Below are 22,545 nucleotides of genomic sequence, written 5' to 3'. Positions count from 1 at the left end.
AACTTTTTAAGATGACTTTTTTATCCCTGTAAAGAAACTAAAAACTCATTGTGACGTAAAATAGATCCTGCATGTGGTCCAGACTCTTTATTTGTAGTCGACCTTAAATCCGTCAGTAGCAAACGAAGAGTTGGTTGGATCTAAAGGTGTCTTTGTCCAACCGTGAGCTCTTCCTGGGACTTCCTGTTAGTCAAAGCTTCTCTCTGTTGCTGCTGTTGTTTACAGTGCGGTTAGAACAGCTGCAAGAGAAAAGCATTAAAGAGAGCAACAGTCTTGGTGAGTCCACATGTCTCTGGCCTGCTCTGGGACAGCATGTCCTCTCTCGTCTTCTACACCGTCCGTGTGCTGCGATCTTCTCTTCTTCATCCTGCACTAATGATGCATGACACCTTCCTGCATGACTTCCTGTTATTCACTGTAGTCGCTGCTCTCTCTGTTCGTCTGTCCGCTGTGGTGGAAATCTGGCTTTTCTTGTTGGGTTTTGTGTAATGCTCGAGCTTCATGTGTCCTCTGGTTCCTGTAAGGGGTTGAGATACGTTGCGTCACTATGAGCTTAGAGATTCAGGTTGTAGAACATCTCTATAATCCTGGAATATGTTCAGATGAAGTGTTGCTATCAGTTGTAATAAAAAAAAAAAATCAACTAAAAGGCACAACGACGTTCTGGTCCTTAAGGCAGTAGATTCATCCTCTTACGGAGTTATAAAGAACTTTTTGCCCCCTTACTGAATTTTGCTGTTTTTGTCACACTTGAATGTGTCAGGTCATCAAACAGATTTCATTATCAGACAAAAAATAACACGAGTAATTATTGCATTATTTGAAAAAACTGTTTTAAAATGATGATTTCCCAGATATCCAAACCAAACTGGCTCTGGGGAAGAAAGTAATCCCCCAACCATTAAATGATAACTTAACTCTGATCAAGCACATAGTTTTTTCTCTTGCTTTTTGTGGCACTAGTGGCCTTTATTTTGTAAGTTGACTGACAGGAAATGGGGTGGGGAGAGAGAGAGAGGAAGACAGCAAAATTCAGTAAGGGGGTTATCTTTATCTGACGTTGACATCAGTTTGATCTGAAAACAAGACAAAAAAAAAAAGAAATTCACATTTTAGGAGTTCTGACCAGACAAATATTTAGTTTATTTGTAGATAGTAGTAGCTTCTGTGGCACAGGCATCAGCGCTGAAGTTGATTTTGAAAACTGACAGATTAAAGGTTTAAGTACAACATGCCGCCTGTGGATTCAGATCGTTTAAGGAGCTTTTAAATCCACTACGTTTTGTCTTTAAAGAACAGCTGAGTTTTTAAAATATCAACTGTCGGTCTTAAAGGCTTTAATTTTACCTTGGAAATCTGCATGGCTTGAAGAATTACATTGGGTTTATTTTGGTGCTTTTTGGGGTTTAAAGGAGCTGCACATGGATGTCAGATATTCATCAGCTTGAACTGAAGATGTCTTTTTGAAGGATTTTTGTTTATCAGTAAACTTTTTGACCAGATGCCTCTCTCTACAGTAGATGGGTTTGCAACGTGGCATGCCATTCATTCAGTGAAAGTTTCACACAAAGTTCAGCTAATTTTCCAAGAATCCTTCTCAAGATATTTATTGTTTTCTTTTAAACAGGTTTGAGATTGGAAGAGAAAATCTCTGATAGAAAAGTTTCAGTGACAGACGTTTTCTCAGCCATGATCCCTGCAGGTGTGGCTGTGCAAAATGAGGCCACACGGTTAATTTGAGGAGGCTTTAAATCAGATTTGTGTCACGTTGATGCAGGTATCTGCTGGGTGTGTTTGTTTCTGAGGCAACTTGTTGACACTCTGTCCAATCTAAACTGGGCTTCTTGGATAATCTGGGTTGTTTTCCACGGTTTCCACTGCTTTGTTTTTCCTTCCTCTGGATAAAAGAAGCTTTTGGTCACTAATTGACTTCTGGTGATTGAATGACGACACTGTCCTGTGAGCCCTGCAGGTGACTGCCTCACTGCACACTTTGCACACAGTAGCCACTTACTGAAGGAGCCTGCCCTTATTTATACCATGTTCTGTGCATGTGTGTGGCTGGTAAACCTTCCACAAAATGGTCTATATATCTGATCTGGTCACATGACAGATGTGGACATTGTCTCCCACGGACCAGTAGAGGAACCTGTGGAAGACGAAGAGAGCCTGCAGACCTCTGAGAACCAGGACGAAGACGAGGCGGATACAGATACCAATAATGGTGCTGTTGGTGAAGATGAAGAGAACGATGGTAGTTAGTTTAATTATCATAATAACAAAAGTCTGTTATACTAAAGACGTAAACAGGTTTTGGTTCTTTGAAGTAAAACTTTAGCATAAAGTTAAGAAATACACTATGATAATTTAAATTAGGAAATAAGCCAGAGTGGCCAATGTCTGTTATTTTTTACACACCTGTAATCATCCAGCTTTGTTATTTATAGAGTAAAAAAGAGTTCATAGTTTAGAGAATAATTTACTTCATCATTCGTCTCTAAACGTCTTTCTGCTTCAGACATTTTTACTGACTGTTTTTTCCAGTTCTGCCTGAATTGGTCAGAACTTCTCTGTTCTAGATCCGAACCTCTGGAAATCCAGAGCAAACAAAACGTTGACTAAGAACATTTTCTGGAAATGAATATTTAGTTTCTTGGGACGTAGCTCTTTAAAATGTACATAAACGTTTGAAAGTATTCACACCCCTTGAACATTTTCCACACTTTGCTGCCACAAACGTCAGGATTGGGATTTTATGTGATGAAAAATCTTTGTCAATTAAAAATCACCAAAGTGTGTTGTGTTCAGCCCCCTTTACTCCGATACCCCCAAATAAAATCCAGGGGAACCGGTAGCTATCAGAAGTCACCTAATTAGGAAATAGAAACCAGCTGTGTGTGATTTAATGTCTGTATAAATGTAGTTGTTCGGTTTGTTTAGAGAACACACAGCATCATGAAGACCAAGGAACACAGCAGACAGGTCATGGAGAACGTTGTGGAGAAGGTTGAAGCTGGGTTAGACGTCAAACGACCGGGTCGATATCTCAAACTTCGATCATCTCTCAGAGCTCTATTCAATCCATAATCTGAACATAGAACAGGAAAGGAACACCTAAACTGACAGGGCATTCAAGGAGGCTACTAATCAGGGATGCTGCCAAGAGGCCCGGGATACTCTTGAGGAGCTGCACTCATTCATAGCTTGCGTGGGAAAATTGGTTGACAGGACGACAGCTAAAAATTATGAACTCGACAAATCTGGCTCTAATTAATGATGGCAAGACGGAAGCCTTTTTTGAAACTAATGATGCACTAATATGAAAACTTCGGGCCGATACTCCTATCCGATATTAATATTGCTGGTATGGTCAATAATTGTTATTTTCTGATATTTATATTTCCTACCCTTTCAATCACATTACCTGAACAAATACCACATGGCCATCCCCCTCCCCTCCGGAAACACAAACAGCAACAAGATGGAAATAAACATTGGTTGTTAATATCGGCCCAGTTTTACTTATCCAACCAATAAGATATGTTAAAAAAACTGCTAACGTCGTCCGATGCTAATGCTAATGCTAATATATTGTGCATCACTAGTTGGAGCAAAGACATAAGATGCCTTGTTTGCAGTTTGCCACCAGCCATGTTGGGATTACAGCAGACATGTGGGAGAAGGTGTCCCAACTAAATACAGAGATTAGTGGTTGTGTCTTTAAAAAAGGAATAGGTTGAAGGGGTGTGAATACTTTTACAAGGCACCGTTCTCCACACTGCTAGCTTTACTTTGATCTGTGGCTTTATTAATAAAGTTATTTCAAATGAATTTATTCTTGTGTAAAACACCGGACCCCAGCCTTTGCTGCCTTAAATCCACTTTATTATAGTTACTTGATTTGATTTGAATGGAGATTTGAGCATCTTGGAAACAAAAAAGAAATGATGACACAAAACGTCGGCCTGGTTGGATTTTTCCGTACAGCTGCAGGGTAGCTGTGTTCGATCACTTGGTTTACGTCTTTGTGTTTATGATGTGGGACGAAGTTGTTTTATTGTTTGCATTCGGATGATGTGACAGCTGGGAAATCTCTGTACTGAAAGACTGATTTAACTCAGCTGATTCCTGTCCTGTCTGGCGACCGTCTTTCTCTCTCTTTGTCTGTCAGCGTTATTTGTCAGCTCTGCCATGCTTTAACCGCTTGTCTCTGCGGCTCTACTCATCCTAATCAGCGTAGTGTTGGGTGTTAGGAACCCATTCTGAATTACAGCCCTACGGTTGTTTTTGATTCTGCTTATTTATACCAGAAAATCAAATTTATACTGGTTGTTATTGACACGGGGTATAACCAGAGCCAGATGTGGGGAAAATCCCTTTTTAAATTGTTTGTATTCTCATTTTCCTGTGATGATGGCTACAAGCTGTCCTCCTTCAGATGAGAGATGGGTGTTTCTTTCTGGCTGTGATGAGCAGAATCAAAATGTAAACTTGAATTAACTCCAGTCTGGAAGTCGTCAAAGTTAAGTTGGTTCTTTTTGTTTCTGTCAGACAACTGTCATGTCAACAGTGGAGGAGAGTCGACTAGAATCCCACAGTTGATTGAGTGTCCGCGTGAGTACAAACATGCTTTCCTGCTGTCCTCTCTGCCCCTGTATGAAATCACATAAACAAACTGTGAAGCTTCAAACCTCTAATGTCCAACATTCAGGATTTTCCAGTGAAAACATCAACCTAATTCAACCTAATTTTTATGTACTGACTTGAACGTTCAACAAATACTTGGAAAAAGGAAGCATTTTTACACTTTAAATTAAATATTTTTGTTGTTCAGCAAAGACTTCAGTTCTGTCCAACGGTTTTTCTGCAGCCGCATAGATGCAGAAAGTTTTCAGAAACATTCCTCAGGTTTTGGTCCATGTGGGCTTAAAGGGATCAACATGGTCAGCAACAGTCCTCAGCTAGGCTGTGTTGTCTAAACGTTGCTCAGCTGGTTTGGAGTGAAAAGATCCCCCACACCATGACAGCACCACCACCACCACCATCCTGAACCATGAAGATAGGATCCGCAGGGCGATCCATGCTTGTGTTCTTTACACCGAACGGTGACCCAACAGTCAGTGAATGTTAGAACCGGGACTCATCGGACCACGCAGTGTTTTGTTCCACCTTTTCTTGGCCTTTTTTGGGAGCCTGTGTGGATTTTAGCCTTGGTTTTCTGCTCTCAGCTGTGAGGAGTGGCGCCTGGTGTGGTCTTCTTCTTCTGCTGCTGCTACAGGCCATTCTGCCCGTTATGATGCTGATTTTAACCTTCAGCAAGTCGTCTTGAAATTCTGCCACATGATTGGCTGAGTTGCTGTTTGCGTTGTCGAGCAAATGAACAAGTCGAAGACTTATCGGTACCACTTTCGGACTATTGTGAATTTTCTAAAGTTGTCTGAGAACAATTATTACCCCCACCACTTACTGGGTGAATTGAAAATGTGAATGTTGATACTAAATTGTTGAAAGAAGATTACTGAGATTACTTTGTCTTTCTCTCACTGAAACCTATAAATAACCTGCAGATTATTTGTTTTACACAAGAAAAACCACTGAAAATAGTTTTTGAAAATACGATCTTCTGTGGTGCTCTTTAGCACTTTGTGTTGCACATCTAAAAATGGGAATAGGCTGATATATGAGGCAGATTGTTGCCATTTTTAAATGATCTCCTAGCACTTCCCAGATGCAACTCAAAGTGCAGCTGAGCAGACCTTCAGTTAGCTGGATCATGTCTCCAAGGACATATTTCTGAGTATCATCAGATGTCATCTGTACCGTGGATTCTACCCCCTTTAGACGGTTTTTGTGAGGTGGAGCCGGTCTGTAAACAACGTGAATGTGAGTCATCTGAAATGCCTCCACCACCAGATCTATAGAGGCTCAGGAAGAGCAATAAACTGCTGGTGTAGCCAGATCATTTCAATCCTACCCTCTTAAATAAACGATTTATACTTAAAGGAGTCCGCTGTTCTGTTCCCAGGACAAAAATATAGACGGAAGACAATCGACCTGAAAATGGTAAAATGGAAGCAAACTGGCTGCTTAGCTGTGATGCGTTAACTGACCTGGTAAAAATGGACGTTTGAGTCACTGGTCAAGGCAGTCGGATAAAAAACAAGCCCCATAAGTGTTTAAGAAGATAATAAATTCAAGAATCACCTCTTCTCTCTGCGGTTGCTACAGTGTTTCATTTGTTGAAGACAGGAATTTCCGAACTATTCCTTGGATCCGTTTATCTGCAGTAAAGTAATGACCCAGAATTATTCTGAGCTGTTCTGGTCTCATTTTCAGCTGAACGTTTTGACTGAAGTTGTTTTTTTTTTGCTCTACCATTGTGATGATGAGGATTAGGAAATGTTTCCCTGATGCTCCTACAGGGTTTAGTGTTGAAGGAGGACGGTCCATGTCTCTCGTCACCCATCATGAAGCAGTTTAAATCAGCCACTGAAGAAGTTGAAACTGCTGCTCTACTTGGCTTGTTGTCTACACTGATATTTGCCATCATCTGTTGGTTATATTTATGTTTTACCTTATGTAGAATATATTTATTTATATAAGCCTCCTTTTCACCAAACGTCCCAGCATTTAAAATCCTGGGATTTTTTTTACCCAGGTTAAAAGAATCCAGGGTCATTTGTGTTTCTGTTTCCATTGCTGTGAAGGGTGGGGGGAAATTTATTTAGGTTTTGAAGAAAACTACACCTCCAGTCCAGCGGGTGGCACTAATAAGAACCCAAAGGCCATAAGGGCAAGCCCGACCCAGAAGTCCGTATCCCATTTGTTTACAAAACAAGAGGGATAACGCGCTACTTGGCGTTGCTTGTGGTGTTGTACCACATTGTAACTGAGACCCGGCGATCTGCAAGGGAAAGAAGGCAGGTGATCACCCGAAGACGACGTCTTACAAGACAAAAAAAATTACAGTTAAATAGGAATCTCATATAAAGTAGAAATCCCCAAAACCACACAGGGTCCTAAGTGTGGCGGGTTAGCAAAAGTCAGAACACTGCAAGAAAGGGTCCACTAGTCATCGTTGTTTAGCACATAGCCCGCTCCTCAACAATCCCAGGGTAATCTAAAAGCCCTACGCCCAAACCAGGACCTTTTTATCCGGGGAACCGTGGACCCAGGAAGCTGAAATCACTGTGGAAGGCCGTCATAATCCTGGTTATTGGATGAAAGTTTCTGCAGTGGAAAACGGGTTATCGGGAGCTTGTAGACTCAGGAGGAGTTTATTCTTATATAAATCCATTAATAGAGGTTTCCAGTAAGAACTGGTAAGACTGGTTTTGGTAAACAAAAACAATCTTTATTATATAATGTGTATTTCAACACATGGACTTTAAATACAGGTGTGTTTTCACTCCCAGCTTGTATGAGAGTTAAAAAAGAAACGTTCTGTGGTTTCAATGATCTTAGATTTTTACAGAATGTATTTTTTATAGTGCAGACCTACTAAAACATCTTCTTAGAGCTTAGAGTTGATCAGTTTGGTGGCGTCTGTTTCTTCTCCTGGTTTCTAATAAATGAGCTCCTGCTGCTAATGTCGAGTAAGCTCTGCACTGGTGGGAACGTGATCCTGCCCTGCCCTCCTCAGGAGGAGACAGGCCTGCCGCTTGCTTGTCTGCAGCTGAACCTCTCAGCTTGAAGTTCTTGGTGATCCAGAAAACTGTTCTGTCGGTTGCAGATTTCTCAGCAGAGGTTTCCTGCATGTGATCCAGACCTTTGCTAGCACAAGAACACCATGACTTCAGCTCCTCTGTCTGTTTTATAGCTCCCGGATCTTCAGAGCGATTCCAGCTGGACTCATTCACAGCTTCGCCCGATGTGAAGTTACCCAATCAGTTTGCTCCACAGGAAAGCTGCAGTAAAATGTTTTTGTTGTTAAGGCTTAAAAAGCTCTTTGCTACGAATCAGTTAGCATCTGACCTCTCTCTGCGCTACAATCTAAAGACAAAGAGAACTGTCACCATAGAAGTTTATAAAAACCAACATTTGTGCTGCTAAAACTTCCAGTATGACTGTACCGCAGTGATCCAAGTGGCTCGCCTGCCATCAGTCCATCAGCTTTACTTTGTCCTTTTAGCGGTTTTACAGTGCTGAATGCTGACTTACTCGTGCAGCATTGATTCCTCTACTAACCAGCAACTGATGCTACAATTTGGTGTAACTTTCTGCATAAATAACACAAAGTATAAGACTGAAGACCACATTTCTCTAACTCATTGTGCATTTTTATTCTCAAACTTGTTTTGTGTCTGTCATGTTTTTGCAGCTGTCAAACAGCTGAAGGAGAACGTCTGCTCTTCAATACACAAACTGGCCAACTTTGATGGTAGGAGTTATTCAGTTATGATTTGACTGATCTGTTAGCCCCTATCTGGGAGACAAAGTGTTAATAAGCCTCTGTGATCAGTAAGACACAAATATGCCTAATGTGTAAACGCTCCTGGATGTTTGTAGAAGTCATGGACGCCCATCTGCAGAACAGCCAGACACCAGAAGACGACCTCCTGGCCAGCCCTGATCGTCTCAAAGGTAAAAGTCACAGACCTGACAGACCTTTTATGTCTTCATCTCAACATGTGTTCAGAGTCTCCTCATGTTTGTTCTTGTCTCAACAGCAAATCAGATGGATGCCAAAGAGTCTGACATGTCCGACACGCTGAGTCCCAGCAAAGATCGCAGCAGCGACGACACGTCAGGTCAGCAGAGCAGATATCCAACTACAAGTAGAGCTCAAAAAATTAGAACATCGAGGAAAAGTTTAATATTTGTCCCTCATTTTAGAAAGTCAAACTCAGACAAATTCACTCTGGTACCCTGAGCGACTACAGATGAAAACTAGCCGTCATGGTTAATTCTGCCATGTTCTGTAATACACATTGTCCCTTTTAAAACAAGCATCATAATCATCACACATAGAGTGAAATATTTCAAGCCTTTACTTTATGTAATTCTGATGATTAGTGCTTGCAGAAATTAAAAAAATTAATTCAGTGTCTCAGAAAATCAGCAGGATATTTAAACAGAAATATCTGGCTTCTTAAAGTTATATTCTTTTTTTATTAACTCAGTACCTGGTCTGGGCTCCTTTTGCATGAATTACTGCGTCAGTGCAGCGTGGCATGGAGGAGATCAGCCTGTGGTTCTGCTGAGGTGTTCAGGAAGCCCAGGTTGCTTTGATAGCAGCCTTCGGGTCATCTGCGTTGTTGGTTCTGGTGTCTCTCGTCTTCCTCTCGACAGAACTCCATAGATTCTCTATGAGGTTTAGGTCAGGCCTGTTTGCTGGCCAGTGAAGAACAGCACCACCATGGTCATTGGACCAGCTTTTTGGTACCTTTGGCAGTGTGGGCCGGTACCAAGTTCCACTGGAAAATAAAATCAGCATAAGGAGCATGAAGTGCTCTAAAATGTCCTGGTAGATGACTGCGTTGACTGTGGACTTCAGAAAACCCAGTGGATCAGAACCAGCAGATGACATGGCACCTCAAGCCATCACTGACTGGAAAGTTCATACTGGACTTCAAGCAACATGGATTGTGTACCTCTCCTCTTCCTCCAGAGTCTGGGACCTTGAACTTCAAATGAAATAAAAACGTTACTTTCATCTGAAAAGAGGACTTGTTAGGATCCTTCTGTGTTTTAGTGGCTCTTGATGGACCAACCCCAGCCTTAGTCAGCTTTTAATGAAGCTCCCCTAAATTCTTTCATGGATTTTGCTTGACCATCCTCCCAAGGCTGAGTTTATCCCTGTTGTACCTTTTCTACCACGCTTTTTCCTTCCACTCAACTTTCTGTGAATATGCTATACATTTCTCACAATATTAAACTTTTCTGAGACACTGAATTGTAGGTTTTCATTCTCTGATTGCAGTAACCTTAAAAATTACAAGAGATGAAGGCTTGAAATATTTCAATTGTTTATCTGTAACGAACCTGTGAAAAATGTGAGTTTTACTTTCTGAAATGACGGACAAAAAACGTTTAACGTCAAGATATTGTGAATCGTGAAACAGGCCACACAGTAAATTTTGCTGAAAGTGGACGCTGTTCATTTTTTTTTTATTCTCTTTTTGCTTGTGTGCTGCATATTGTCTTTGAAATCAATATAGTGACCTAAATTAATTTCCCCAGGAGGACAAAAAAGTTCTAAGTCCAAAAACCGATTAGTTGCACAGCCCCAACTACTAATGAAACTCATCACTTTATACATTTGTTTTGCAATAATCAGTTAATGAAATTGATTTAAAATAATATCCTAAATATTTCCAGCTGCATTCAAATCTTATCATTAAATTGCGACTATCATTAGTGCCTTCATTTAGTTGTTGTGGTTGTGTTTCAGATGGCAACATGAACGACCAGGAGCTGAATGAACCCCAGAACAGAGTTGCTCTCCTGAAAGGTAACCAGAACTTATTACCAACTGCCTCTCAGTCGGACCTCCTCAGGTATGGAGGTTCTGCAGCTTGGCAAAGTGTGAGGATTGGTTTGGTTTTGGGGGACAAAAAGCTTTGTTTTCAGACTTTATTCTGTTTTCTAAGTGATACAAATTTAATTAAAATGTTTTATTTACATCGATTTCTACCTTCGCATCATTGGTTTTCTTAGACTTCCTACGCCAAGCAAGCAGTTTAACATTTCAGGTATCAGGATTTTTGTTTTTCCAGTTATGGAAGATTACTCTCAAATATTCAAAATTTTAAAAGTTGCATTTAACGACTTTTTAGGCCCCTTTAGATCAACATTTAAACTGCAGCTGTGGTTCTGGGTAGGTTGATCCAGAACTGCTTTGACCAGTCCAGATATGATCTATGGAGGACCGAGTGTTTAAACAACACCATGAAATCCATATTTATGGTTGTTTTTCACGAATTTAGCTTGAAATTGTGTTGTAATTTAACCGTCTGCAGAATCAGGAACCAGCTGTAGCTTCGGGTTGTTGTTTGATACAGAGAAAACGACCCCGCTACTGAATAATTTAAACTCGGATGTCCAGAATATTCTGAGGGTTTCTAAAAAGAGTCTGTATGTTTGAGATGGAAAACATGTTAGTTACTTAAGCATTTTAAATTTAAAAGAAATAAAACTGCAAAAAAGGTGAAATATTTAGTGTGTTTGTGTGCAGCTGAGTTGAATCGTGCCGGTCTGGAGGCTGGAGACACGGAAAAGGTCATCAGCTATCTCCACAGAGAACTTCTGGAAGCCCAGGACTTAGCCAACACTGGGAAGCAGAAATGTCTGGACCTACAAGGTAACTCTAGCTAATTTCCTGACCAAACCTCTGATTAATGAGTTTATTTATTAATCAGATGGTTTCCTGTGGTTCTTCGTGCTTTAATGTTCAAGTGTTGGGACTGTGACCCTCTGTCTGTAGCTCTACTGGAGGAGGAGAGGAGGAGTAACTCTAAGCTGACTGAGGAGTCCACCAAACAGATCCAGTACTTGCAGAGTGAGTACACACTCGCTCTCAAGCAGTAGGAAAACGTGCCGTGGACTTGTCTGGGGTCTAATCTGTCACCTCGTTTTGTGTGATGCAGCTCAACTTGGGAAGCTGCAGGCTGACATGGAGGCACTGAGGGAGCAGAGGGAGAGCACCATCTGCAGCACCAGGGAGGAGCTCTACTCAGCCCAGGAGGAGGTACAGCTTCAACAACAGCTAAAAAGTCACAAATTCAGATTTTAGTTTTCCAAGCATCCATACTACACTTGGTGCTGTACTCACCTGGGTTGTGTTTCTGCTGTCAGATTCTTGTCCTGCGACACGCTATGGAGACGGCCACAGCTGAGCGGGAGCGTGAGATCGCCGCTCTGCAGGCCGACCTGGGTAGCGTGCGTACTGAGCTGGAGCACTGGAAGGCCACGGCTGCCAAGTACGAGGAGGAGATCAACCGGCTGCAAGAGGCCTTCGTTCATCAGCAACAGCAGCACAATGCTGCCAGTCAGCTGCAAGGTGACCCCTGTTCCTGTGTCTTTATTTATATCAGTCTGTGCTGCAGAAATCAAATTGTTTTCATGGTTGTTAACCTGTCCTCCGTTGTTCTGTCTCTCAGAGGAGTGTGCAGCTTTGCAGCAGCGGTGTGTGTCTTTGCAGCAGGACTGTGACGGCCTGAGAGCTGAACGGAAAGATCTGAAAGATAAAATGCACCGCCTGGAGGCTGAGCTCAGCCGGTACGAACACAAAGTCAAATTATCGGTGAAAAGATCTACATTTCTGTGATTAGAAATGTCGGTGCATTTTTAACAACACAGGTGAAGTAGAATTTGTTGCGTGTTGAAGTCCTGTTGGTGTTTACTTTCCATCAGCTGCCATTTATTTTTACATCTCCAGTATGATTTTTTTATTTTGTAAAAACATTTGATCCTGGAACAAACCAAGCTGTGTGAAGCTGAACTTTAACACTCGATAGGATCGCTGCCAAGTTCATAACTCAGCATTTCTCAGCCTGGATTCAGCATTTCAAGGCGTGTGAAGGAGAGGAGTGACAGAGGGAAGACGAAATGTTCAGCTGATTCAGGTCGGCGATGAACAGTTTTACAGAGTGAAGCTCTCTGGAGAGTAAACGTCACACCATGTTCTTATCAGAGCTGAATGCTCAGCAGGATTGTTCTTGTAAATGTATATGTGCAATGGAGGAACCTTTTTAGGAACCAGGGTGGTTTCCAGGGTACTCTTTCTCCCCCTGCCCTATTAGACAAACCTGTAGAAAACAGACCTCGGAAGTTATTATTTACATTTCAATTAAAAATAACATGTCAATAATTATTTATATTCTCCTCAACAATCAATGGAAACCCTTCTCATATAAACCAAGCAGCTTTGGCATGTTTTCTCTGGAAGGCCTCCTTGCCACCACCCTAATCTTTTTCACTCTTACTGGGTCGCTCCAATATGTTAATATTGCTTCTAGTCAGAGGAAACATGTTGGTAATATTAAGATTACTTCTAAAAAACACTCCCAGGGGTGTGAATAATTTTGGGCTCAACTGGAGCTTTAAGCGAGTCTTTGGGTCCGGTCTGCGGTCCACATTCATCCGCGTTTGTAGCTGAAGAATGTTATAATTAGTTTTTATACTTAAAGCTGTAAGTCAGTTGTGCTTTTTTTTTTTGTACAAATATGGTTCTGACTGTGTTGATTGGGTCGAGCACCCCTGTTTGCTGGTGCTGGTAAATCTGTTCAGGTTCTGGACATGAATCTGGTGTCTGTGTTGTTCCAGCACCAAGGAGCAGAGTCTGGTCCTCAGCAGCAGTCTGGAGTCTCTGGAGAAGCGGAAGGAGGTCTTGCAGGACAAACTGGGTTCTCTGGAGAACCAACACCTGCAGGATGCTAGCAGGTTAAAGAACCAGCTGGATCAGGCCCAGGCCCGAACACACACACTGCAGAAAGAGGTACTCGACCATGTTCGCATTTCTTTATTTAGGACATCTGCTAGCCACCCAGATCTCTGTAAGATGCACCCAAACAGTTCGTATCTCCTTATTCCAGCCATGTCTGAACAGATCCTTATGGTTGTTGGGGCAGCACCGGCCTCGGAGGTCCCACTCCGGCCCACTCTGTTGTTTACTGGATCTTTAGCGTCACTTTGTAGAACTGATGTGATGGTAGTGCTTGTCTGCACTCTCTCTTTGTCTATGCGTGCAGTATGAAGATACTCAGTCACAGCTCTTGGACCTCCGTCAGCGTTACGAAAAGACGGAGCAGGAGAAGCTGAACATCCACCAGGAGCTGGAGCAGTGCCAGAGCAACCTGAAGCTTCTGCAGGACAAGACCACATCTGTGAGTCCAAAGAACCGAAGCACCCAGAGGGACACTTTGTTTAAAAAGTCCAGAAATGTTTTCTTAGAGCTTGTTTCTGGATTTTCAGCCCTAATCTTCTCAACTAGCATCTCCAGGGAACTGATGACCACCATTGTGCTGTAATTAATGATCATGAAGTATTTTAAAACAACACTTTAATTACATCAGACTGCTTCAACACACAAAGGATCAGATTAACTCTGTATATTTCATAAGAATGAATCAAATCCTGCTCAGTCTTTCAGCTTTAGTTAAATTATGTGACATTAATGTCTCTCATTGTTTTAATTCAGAGCTAAATTATCAGCTGATCAACACCTGGTTGTTTGTTTCTGCTGATCCGGACTTCCTTCAAAGTCTGATGCAGTGAATTAGTGAGGCGGAGCAGCTTCTTCTTCTTCCCGTTCCTCTTCCTCCTGTCCAGCTCTCAGCTGATTCTCCTCAGTCAGTTGTTCTCTCGTACTCTTTATGTAACATTGAGCTATAAAGTAGCACAGAAGGTTTTCTTCTGCTGATAAAAAGGTTTAGTAATAAATAAAACTCCCTGAAGTCGTTGAGCTTGACCAGAATTAGATGAAATCTTGTCAGTGTTGACGTAGTTAGACTGAAGGAAGATCAGTCAGTTTGTTGATCCCTCTGTCAACAGAGTGTAGCTTGAGTGAGTTTTGGCATCAACAGCTCACTTGTAAAAATGTTAAATAAAAATAAAACACACCAGTTTGTTTGTGTAATGCAGAGAGGATGAGTAGAAGGATGTTAGAGAGTCTGTCTGATGACCTTCTCTTGATTGTAGCCTTTAGGAGACAAAGCAACCTTTCTCCAACACCCTCTCTGTTCTCCGTCCTCCTCCCTCGCTGTAGCTGCTCCATCCTCCATGTTGTTTTCGGTTGATTTGCTGGCTGATTTCTTCTCCTCCTCTCCCTCCCTTCCTCCCCTCTAGCCATCCATATTGCAGCCTGTCCAAGCCATATTCATGGGCCTTGTCCTGGCTCTGCTCTACTGGTGTTTCGGCCAGTTGTGGTAGAAAGGTACACACCGACATGACATCAGTCTGTCCCTGCTGCCTCCATCTGTCTGTTATCTTTGGAAAGGAAAGTCCACTGAGGTGAAGTTATTGTTCTGATCTGGGCTCAGTTCAGGGTCGCAGGTTTTTGTATTTGGCTTAATAAGGCAATCAAACCCAGATCTCAACATTTTTACTGTAAAAGCGTTGCCTGATGTCTTCAGACTGAAGTGTAAATATCAGATATCAAGGAGGAAGTTGCAGCTGTAACTGCACTGAAACGTGGCTCTGCAAACACAGATGATACTTTTCAGATTTTTATCACTTTCCCTCCACATAGTTATGCACTAATATTCACGGAGGTCTGTGGTTAAAACTAGGGATGCACTGATATAAAAACTATCGATATCCAATAATAATAATGCTGTTATGGCCAATAACCAATATTCACTGATATTCTATTCTTCCCTACCGCTTCAACGCCCTAAAAAAACGACCACACCGCTGACATCGCTTCTCTTTTATTTAAACAACTCATAATCCTGCGCTGCATCACTATCGCCGTCACATGATCACACAAATACAACATGGCTGACCCCCTCCCCTCCCCCTCCAGAAACACAAACAGCAACATGATGGAAATGAACATCGGTTCTTAATATCGGCTGATATATGGGGCTGATCTGTTAAAAAACGGCCAATACCGATGGCAATGCCGATATATCGTGCATCCCTAGTTGAAACTGGCAACATGTAAAATAATTCAAGGGGCCTCAAGCCACTTGGTTACAGATGGTTCCTAATGAGGATCCACATAAACACTATTGCCCCATTGCTGGCATTATTAAGTCGGGTTTTTGTTTCTGTTGCATAATGGAAATACGCTGGCAGAGTTGGACCCTGAATTCTGCTCAGCAGGACTCTCACTTCACCTCGTGAACTTCCTTAAAGGACCGAACGTCTTCGTCATGATCATCTGTAAAGCGTCTGGTCTGAGCAGCTCTAACCGCATGCCTGTCAGCTTCTGTCTCTAAACTCCTGCAGGGGGCGCACTCCCAGCATGCACGAACCGTTTATTTAAAATGATGCCACCGGGAAATACAGTTTAATCATTACTTAGTTTGACCTCAAAATTCACAGTTTAGTTAAAATTAGATCAGATATTGATCAAATTGTCTGTTGGGTTCGGGTTAGAAACATTTTATTGTACATAAGCTTTTATTTTGAAGTAAAGTTTTTCCTTTTGTAGAGAAATCGCAATAAAATGTTTCAGCTTTTTTTAATCAACCATCTCAGCCGTCAAGACTTTCAAAACCAGCTTCCAGGTTGAAGATGAAGAATTTCCTCTGGAAAATGTACTACTTGTACAAGAAGATCTTGTGTTTTTATAGTTTTAATATTAATACACATTTTGTTCCATGCTGGCCAGATGTTTGCTATGTTTATAATTAATTAATCCAGTATTAAAGGAGACAAGCATTTACAGTAAATCGGAGTGTTTTTAATTAATACATTTAATGTACTGATAGAATAAAAATATTCACTCACTGACAAACAGTAAATGAGGCTGAGAAGAGGATGTGATTTGGTCCACATGTCGACCAGCGAAGGTTTTGTGTAAAACACCTCTGGGAATACGTTGGCATCGGAACCGTGGTGTTATCTGACCGTAAACTGGAGCATCTGACGGTCCGTCACAGCAAGTGAAGGCCAACAGACATCGTCAAAGCATTAAACCGCATTAAATGGCCTTGTTGGACGGCCACATTGTGGGTTTGCATGTGGCTGAGTTGTTGCACCATGGTTGCCTGATGTTTGAACATCAGGGGCTCACACCCTCAGAAGGTTCTGGCGGACCAGGAGAAGATTGTCGTGCTGTGAGATCTGCACCTCCCATCCAGACCAACAGCCGCTGACCCTCTCTGTTCTTCTTAAAGCCTAGCAGCCAAACTGCAGGTTCCCCGTCTAATGCTCCGACCTCTGTGACCTTTAGCCCCTCGGTCAGGGTCGTCTTCATCAGCTGTGGCTGTCTAAGGCTTCTTACTGGCAGGCAGTGTGAGCTCATAACACTTTGAAAATATCGGCCAACAAATGATGCATTCCAAACAGCCCCTCATCGTTATTCACACTGATACTGCGATGTTTGTGATGTATTGTGCAGCTGTAGCGTTGTTCCTGGTCTCGCTGTGTGGGAGCCGCAGGGTCTGACGTCGGGCCCCCTCCGGTGGTGGTGCAGTTAACATAGAAAGTACAGGGCAGGGACGTCCTGCGTCTCCATGTCAGAAACAACACGTCCCGTCAGACGGAAGCATGTTCTCTCTTCACGCCCAGTTGTTCAAATCCACATTTTTAAAGGTTGCTTGCCGCACAGGAAGAAACTACGAAAGGAATTTTAATTGCAAAATGTCCCGTAATCTTTCAAAGGTGTGGTCAGATTGTGCAGGTGTATGTGAGGAATCCTCTTCACGCAGGTTCTGAGACCCACATGCGTAGGATCAGCTGGGCCATAAAATCCGACCCAGTGCTCATCTGCTGAATTAGGAGGAGTTGGAGCAGCTGGTTCTGTCCAGGCCTGAGAGACGGGACTATAGCCGTGTTGCCATCTGATCCGATACTGTAGCCCCTGTCATACGGGTCACATGACCTGTCAACATGTGAGGGTTGGGTTCATGTCCACCACTCTGTCTGGGTGGCCCGTTTTACTGTCAGTGAGTGAATGATTTAATCTTTCAAAATAAAAGCCTTACATTCAGATGGTAGACGTGAATTTATGATGAACTATTTTTAGTTGAAGAATCTGAGACATTTAATGATAAAATGTAATTTAAACACTTCCTCCACATTTAGACTGAACTAGTTTTACTTTAATCTGAACGAGGTTTAATTAAAGCCCAGATGTGATGAGCCCAAACTGTAGTATCGCTTTAAATCTGCGCCTCTGACCGTCACATATTCACCCGCTAACAGCCCACCTCATCCATTCATCACGGCTCTCTTCTTCATCGTGTTTTGGGTTTTTTGATGCTTCAGCTTAATTTGATGCTTGTTTCTTTTCTCCGTCTTTTGCTTCAGGATTTGTTGGGTTCATTCATTTTTCTTTTATTTCCTGCATGCCGTTTGCTCCTCGCTGTGTTTAGGTTTTAGTTTCTGCTCAAACCGTTTCAGGCACATTTGTTTCTGTCTAATGTTTGCTTCCTGCAGCCATCCACAGATTCATCTTTGTCTTCCATTGTGTGCTTTCTGTGTCGTTTGCCTTTTGTCTTTGTTCGGGAACCTGTGGACCAGTGGTTCCAGTTTCTGCTTCGGATAAAACTGGTCTGCAGCTTTTCTTTAGGTCTGTGGTAACTTCTGACCTTTTTTCTACTTCTGTTTTTTATTTATTATTTCTTTGTTTCCTAGCAGTCCTAAATATGATATGTATAGTTTTTCTTTTTGAATAAGCTGTTTTTTGTTGTGCCGAGAAATTTATTTGCATTCTTCCTTCTCATTCAGTTTGTTGCTGTTTAATTTATCGTTCCTGCCTTTAGAGGGGGAAGATCTCATTAATAATGTGTTTCTTCATGTCTGTTCTCAGCAGCTGCACATATGTTGCGTGTTTGAACAGATGACAGAAAAATGAAAGGTTGACTCGGACTTGAACTATGATAAACGACCCGGGCCTGCACGAGACAGATTTTATGAAATATCGGCTGAACTGGATCTCTGGCTCTGGTTGTGTAGAAGACAGAGCTTCTGAAGATCTTCAACATGTCAACCTTCAGGAGTTCAACCACAGTTTCTCAGGAAAATGAGGATTTGGATCAGTTTTTCCAGTGAAAGCAGAAACCTGCAGCTTATTGAAACAAGCATCTGTTATTTTATACAGTTCATTCTCTACAGCTCCCACGTCAACATTAGTGCAACATATTCACAGTTTGATTCTTGTTTGTCACACTGTTTCAAACCCGAGTTATAATAACTTAGTGAAATCAGCTCCACAGTCGTGGTAAAAAGAAAGTACACCCTATTTCATCCCCGAGACATTATGAAAATGATCGAGTCTTTTCCAGGTCATGAGATTATTTGAATCTAGTCTCTGGTGTACAGAAACCCACAACAGGTTCGACCCGGTCGTTATCTGTCAACACAAACGAAGCCAAAATAGAAAAGCTGACTCTGTTAAAAACTGAGTACACCCTCACTGTTCCAGTGGGATGTAGGAGAGACCGTAGCAGCCGGGTGCTGCTTATTAAATGCATTAACTGCAGATCATTTGTGTTGCATCGTATAAGAACATACAGGTGGGTGTTAATACAATGCCAGGACGGAAAGACATTAGCAGTGAGCTAACGAAGCAACTGTTGCTCCCCATCAACCTGGGAAGGTTTATACGACTCTTTAAGACTGCCGCCAGTTTTCTCAGAACTGGAGACCAAACTGGAGATGGTTGACCATAATGCACGGCACCATGTTTGGAGAAAACCAAACGCCCCATACAGACTGTGAAGCACGGTGGTGGAGGGATGATCATCTGGGCTCGTTTTCTGTGCGTCTATCCTGATCTCCTCTACCAAAGCATCCTGGTGTCAAACGTGAGTCCATTGGTCCGACAGCTGACAGCGGCCTAAACTGGGTCACCAGCAGCGCTGTGATCCCAGACGCTGGAGCTCATCTACAACAGAACCGCTGGTAAAGAAAAGAAACAAGGCCCAGTCAAAGTCCACTCAGTAAGGTGTTTTCACTCCAGGTGGTTCTGTTTATAAGGTGCGCTTACTTTTTAGCACAGCTTTTCCGTTTTGGCTTCTTTTAATGATTAATAATTTTGAGATCTGGCAGAACTCGGCCTAGCCCAGATCATTTTTTATAAATGCTGACTTTACTTAGTATTTACCATGACCTTATGCTTATAGCCATTTGATTAAACCTTCAGAATAAAATCAGGTCAATTCTAACCCACAGCAGCATAGAACCATGCAGTCTGGATCAGCGGTACTGCTTCAGACCGGTCTCAGCGTCAGTTAGAAAGCTCTGGTTCTGTTTGCATACAGCAGACTCAGAGCCGACCTTAATTCTTGTGATTCAATGGATTTTATCACAAAACAAGCGGAAAAATATCATCTTTTGGACTGAAACTCTGTTTTTATTCCTTTCTGCTCTGATTTGTCTTTTCTGCCGTTCCTCAGGGTGATTTTCATCGTGCCGACGTTATTCCTCCTCACATCCTTCCTGCTACAGGTTCTCCTTCTACACTTCCTGTAGGAAACGAGGAAAGAGGAGATCTGAGGAGGAAGCAAAGCTTCATGAAAATCACCCTGTCCTTGGTTCTTGTTCTAGTGTAAAAGTTCAGCCGTGGTTCTGCAGACTAACCGGATTTTCCCCGTTTCTGTTTTTCCGTGTCGTGGCCCGGACAGAACGGCTGGAGCCCCTGGATGCCGGTCATCGCAGCGATGGTCGCCGTGACGGCAGCCGTCCTCTACCCCAACCTCTCCAAGAGCAGCGCCGCCTGAAACGAGGACAGCGGCGCCGCTTTACTTTGTATAAAGACCGATTGTACATAATTGTAGAGGGAATGAGAAGGTCGTGGTTCCTGCAGAGGACTCGGATACTTCCTGGTTTATTTTTTTGGAGTTTTGTCATTTTTATTCTCTGCTCTCTCTGAGTTGTGGTGGGGGTGTTATGGTTTTTGTCTCTCTGGGTAAAGAAGCGTTCTGCTGCAGACAGAGCTTCCTCATTATTAAATATTAAAGAAAATACGCTCGAACAGAGCGAAGGTGAAGCTTTCCAGCAGCCAGGCTGCAGTCCGGAGAATCTTGATCATCCCGATGTTTGTCTCAGATGCTTTATTTTAAACACAGCAGCTCTTTGCTTTTCCTGCTTTATAAAAACATTTACTGATATTTATATAAAAATCTGCACCTTTTAAAGCAGTTTGATTACTTTGTGATTTAGCTGCTCATCATTTACTCTCCACCCAAAAAATGGAAGTTTTTGTTTCTGTTTTTGGAGCAGATAATCTCACGTTTAGCCGTTTTTCTTTGCAGGTCAACAGTTGTTAACACTACCAAACGTTGCCCGTGTATTTGCAGCGGGTTGTTCTGTCCGAGGCTGGAAAACAGCCGGTTGCGCCGGGCTGATCCAGAGTCTGCTGGAAAGTGTTCACGTTGAGGCGTCTGCAGGAAGTCCTGCTCTGTCTTAACACCACGTTTTTCTGCTCTTCTTGATGTTTTCCCCGGAAATGTAGGGGTTGAAGCCAAATTATTAAAATTCAGATAATTGTTTTTTACTTTTCAGTTTAAAGCGCCTCTGATCTAACACACACACGTTGGGCTTGTTTGACCATCAGGCCTGTTGGTGTTAAGAGTCCGTCACGTTTTTCCAGAAGTTTCAGTTTCTCCTCTGGCTTCGTGATAAACTGGACAAATGTCATCATTTAAAGATGATGAAGACCGTGACATGTTCTCCTCATGCTTGTTTGAAGCACATCATGATATCTAAACAGCAACAAATCTTCTCAGATATGAGAATCGTTTCTCATAATATGTCCTTTAGCAGCTGAGGTAGAAATGAGAGAAACTTCATGTCAGCAGCCCTTCATGTTGGAAACAGCTGAAACTAAGGAGCTGTCAGGGCTTCTGGTGGAGGAGACCTGAGCCTTTAAATCTGAAAATATTGAAACGTGATGAACGGTGCTGCATTTGTTTGTTTGAGCTAAGATCTTATTAATGACAGTTAAATCAGTCTCTTATCAGCCACACCTTCTTTTTAAGCTTCTTCTCTTCTTAATGAGTTCAAATCTTCTTGTTTTGGTCTTTTTAAACCATTTGGTTCTGATTTCAGAACATCAGATGTTTTTTTTTTTTATTATTATATCTCCAAATCATCAAAAGTTTCACAAGAATAACCCAAAACTGTGTAGAGTCGGATTCTAAGAGGAGACATAGCAGCAACATGGGTTCTTCGTGTTCTGACTCTTAACACTTCGGGCCTCTTAACGTTTTTGTTTTTAAACAGAACCAGAATAGTTGAGAGTTCTGTGGGTGGGTGTCGGTTCCCATGTTGGTCTCTTGAGCAGCGTTCGTCATCGTCCGTGTATCCTGTCTCGTCTCCGTGTCGATTATAATAATAAGACAGCGAACAAATATTCCTGATGTTTCAAGAGAAAAACACTAAAGCTACAGAGAGAATTGTAAAATAAAATGTTAATGAATGATGTGCGACTAGACTTATTTTGTTCAAATTGTTTAGAGTTATGAGAGGGAGAGCTGTTGTAGAGAAAATGATCTTATTGAATATATGCAGAGAAATGTTTTGGATTAAAGTAGCAAAGCTGACCCACCAGACCTGTCTACAGCCTCTTTAATTACGCTTTTCATTTTATTTTACTGTATGCTCTGAGTTTCCACAAACCAAGTTTTGGTTTTAGTTGTATTTTTCTATTTAAGCAATAAAATGCATTTTCTGACTGTCTCCAAGGTGCACAAAACAGCACCAGATTTCTTTCCTGTACAGAAAGTGGCCAAAGATGTAAAATCTGCTTCTAAGCCCCTCTGCTGTTCCCATAGGGCTCCAGTGTGAGCAGCTCCATAAAGTTTTTATTAGCTGACAGCTCTGGAGCCCCAGAGAAGGAAGTGGTGCTTATGGTGCCATTTTAAAACGAACTGAAATCCATCATTCTACTGAGAGAGATTGCTCAAGGCGGCTGCCAGTCGTCCCACA

General features: G+C 42.1%; 1 protein-coding gene across 10 annotated transcripts in view; it reads left to right on the top strand.

The window, feature by feature from the left end:
* The window catches only part of slmapa (sarcolemma associated protein a), a 62,974-nt gene extending 40,807 nt beyond the window's left edge, over positions 1–22,167 (top strand). For 3 of the 10 annotated variants that reach the window (XM_047346943.1, XM_047346951.1, XM_047346953.1), the window contains 15 exons: positions 226–276; positions 2,114–2,254; positions 4,552–4,614; positions 8,321–8,380; positions 8,509–8,583; positions 8,670–8,750; positions 10,394–10,453; positions 11,177–11,302; positions 11,426–11,500; positions 11,589–11,689; positions 11,797–12,001; positions 12,102–12,219; positions 13,267–13,438; positions 13,692–13,826; positions 20,241–22,167. In XM_047346943.1, the coding sequence (XP_047202899.1) occupies positions 226–276; positions 2,114–2,254; positions 4,552–4,614; positions 8,321–8,380; positions 8,509–8,583; positions 8,670–8,750; positions 10,394–10,453; positions 11,177–11,302; positions 11,426–11,500; positions 11,589–11,689; positions 11,797–12,001; positions 12,102–12,219; positions 13,267–13,438; positions 13,692–13,826; positions 20,241–20,336 (1,559 nt within the window). In that variant the 3' untranslated portion in view covers positions 20,337–22,167. Of the gene's footprint in view, positions 1–225; positions 277–2,113; positions 2,255–4,551; positions 4,615–8,320; positions 8,381–8,508; positions 8,584–8,669; positions 8,751–10,393; positions 10,454–11,176; positions 11,303–11,425; positions 11,501–11,588; positions 11,690–11,796; positions 12,002–12,101; positions 12,220–13,266; positions 13,439–13,691; positions 13,827–14,787; positions 14,876–20,240 lie in introns of all 10 variants that reach the window. The other 7 variants (XM_047346944.1, XM_047346945.1, XM_047346949.1 and 4 more) reach the window with 7 other exon arrangements.
* Positions 22,168–22,545: the final 378 nt, after the last annotated feature.

The sequence above is a fragment of the Girardinichthys multiradiatus genome, chromosome 20, assembly GCF_021462225.1.
Source record: "Girardinichthys multiradiatus isolate DD_20200921_A chromosome 20, DD_fGirMul_XY1, whole genome shotgun sequence".
Classification (NCBI taxonomy): domain Eukaryota; kingdom Metazoa; phylum Chordata; class Actinopteri; order Cyprinodontiformes; family Goodeidae; genus Girardinichthys; species Girardinichthys multiradiatus.
This window is presented reverse-complemented; position numbering and strand designations above follow the sequence as displayed.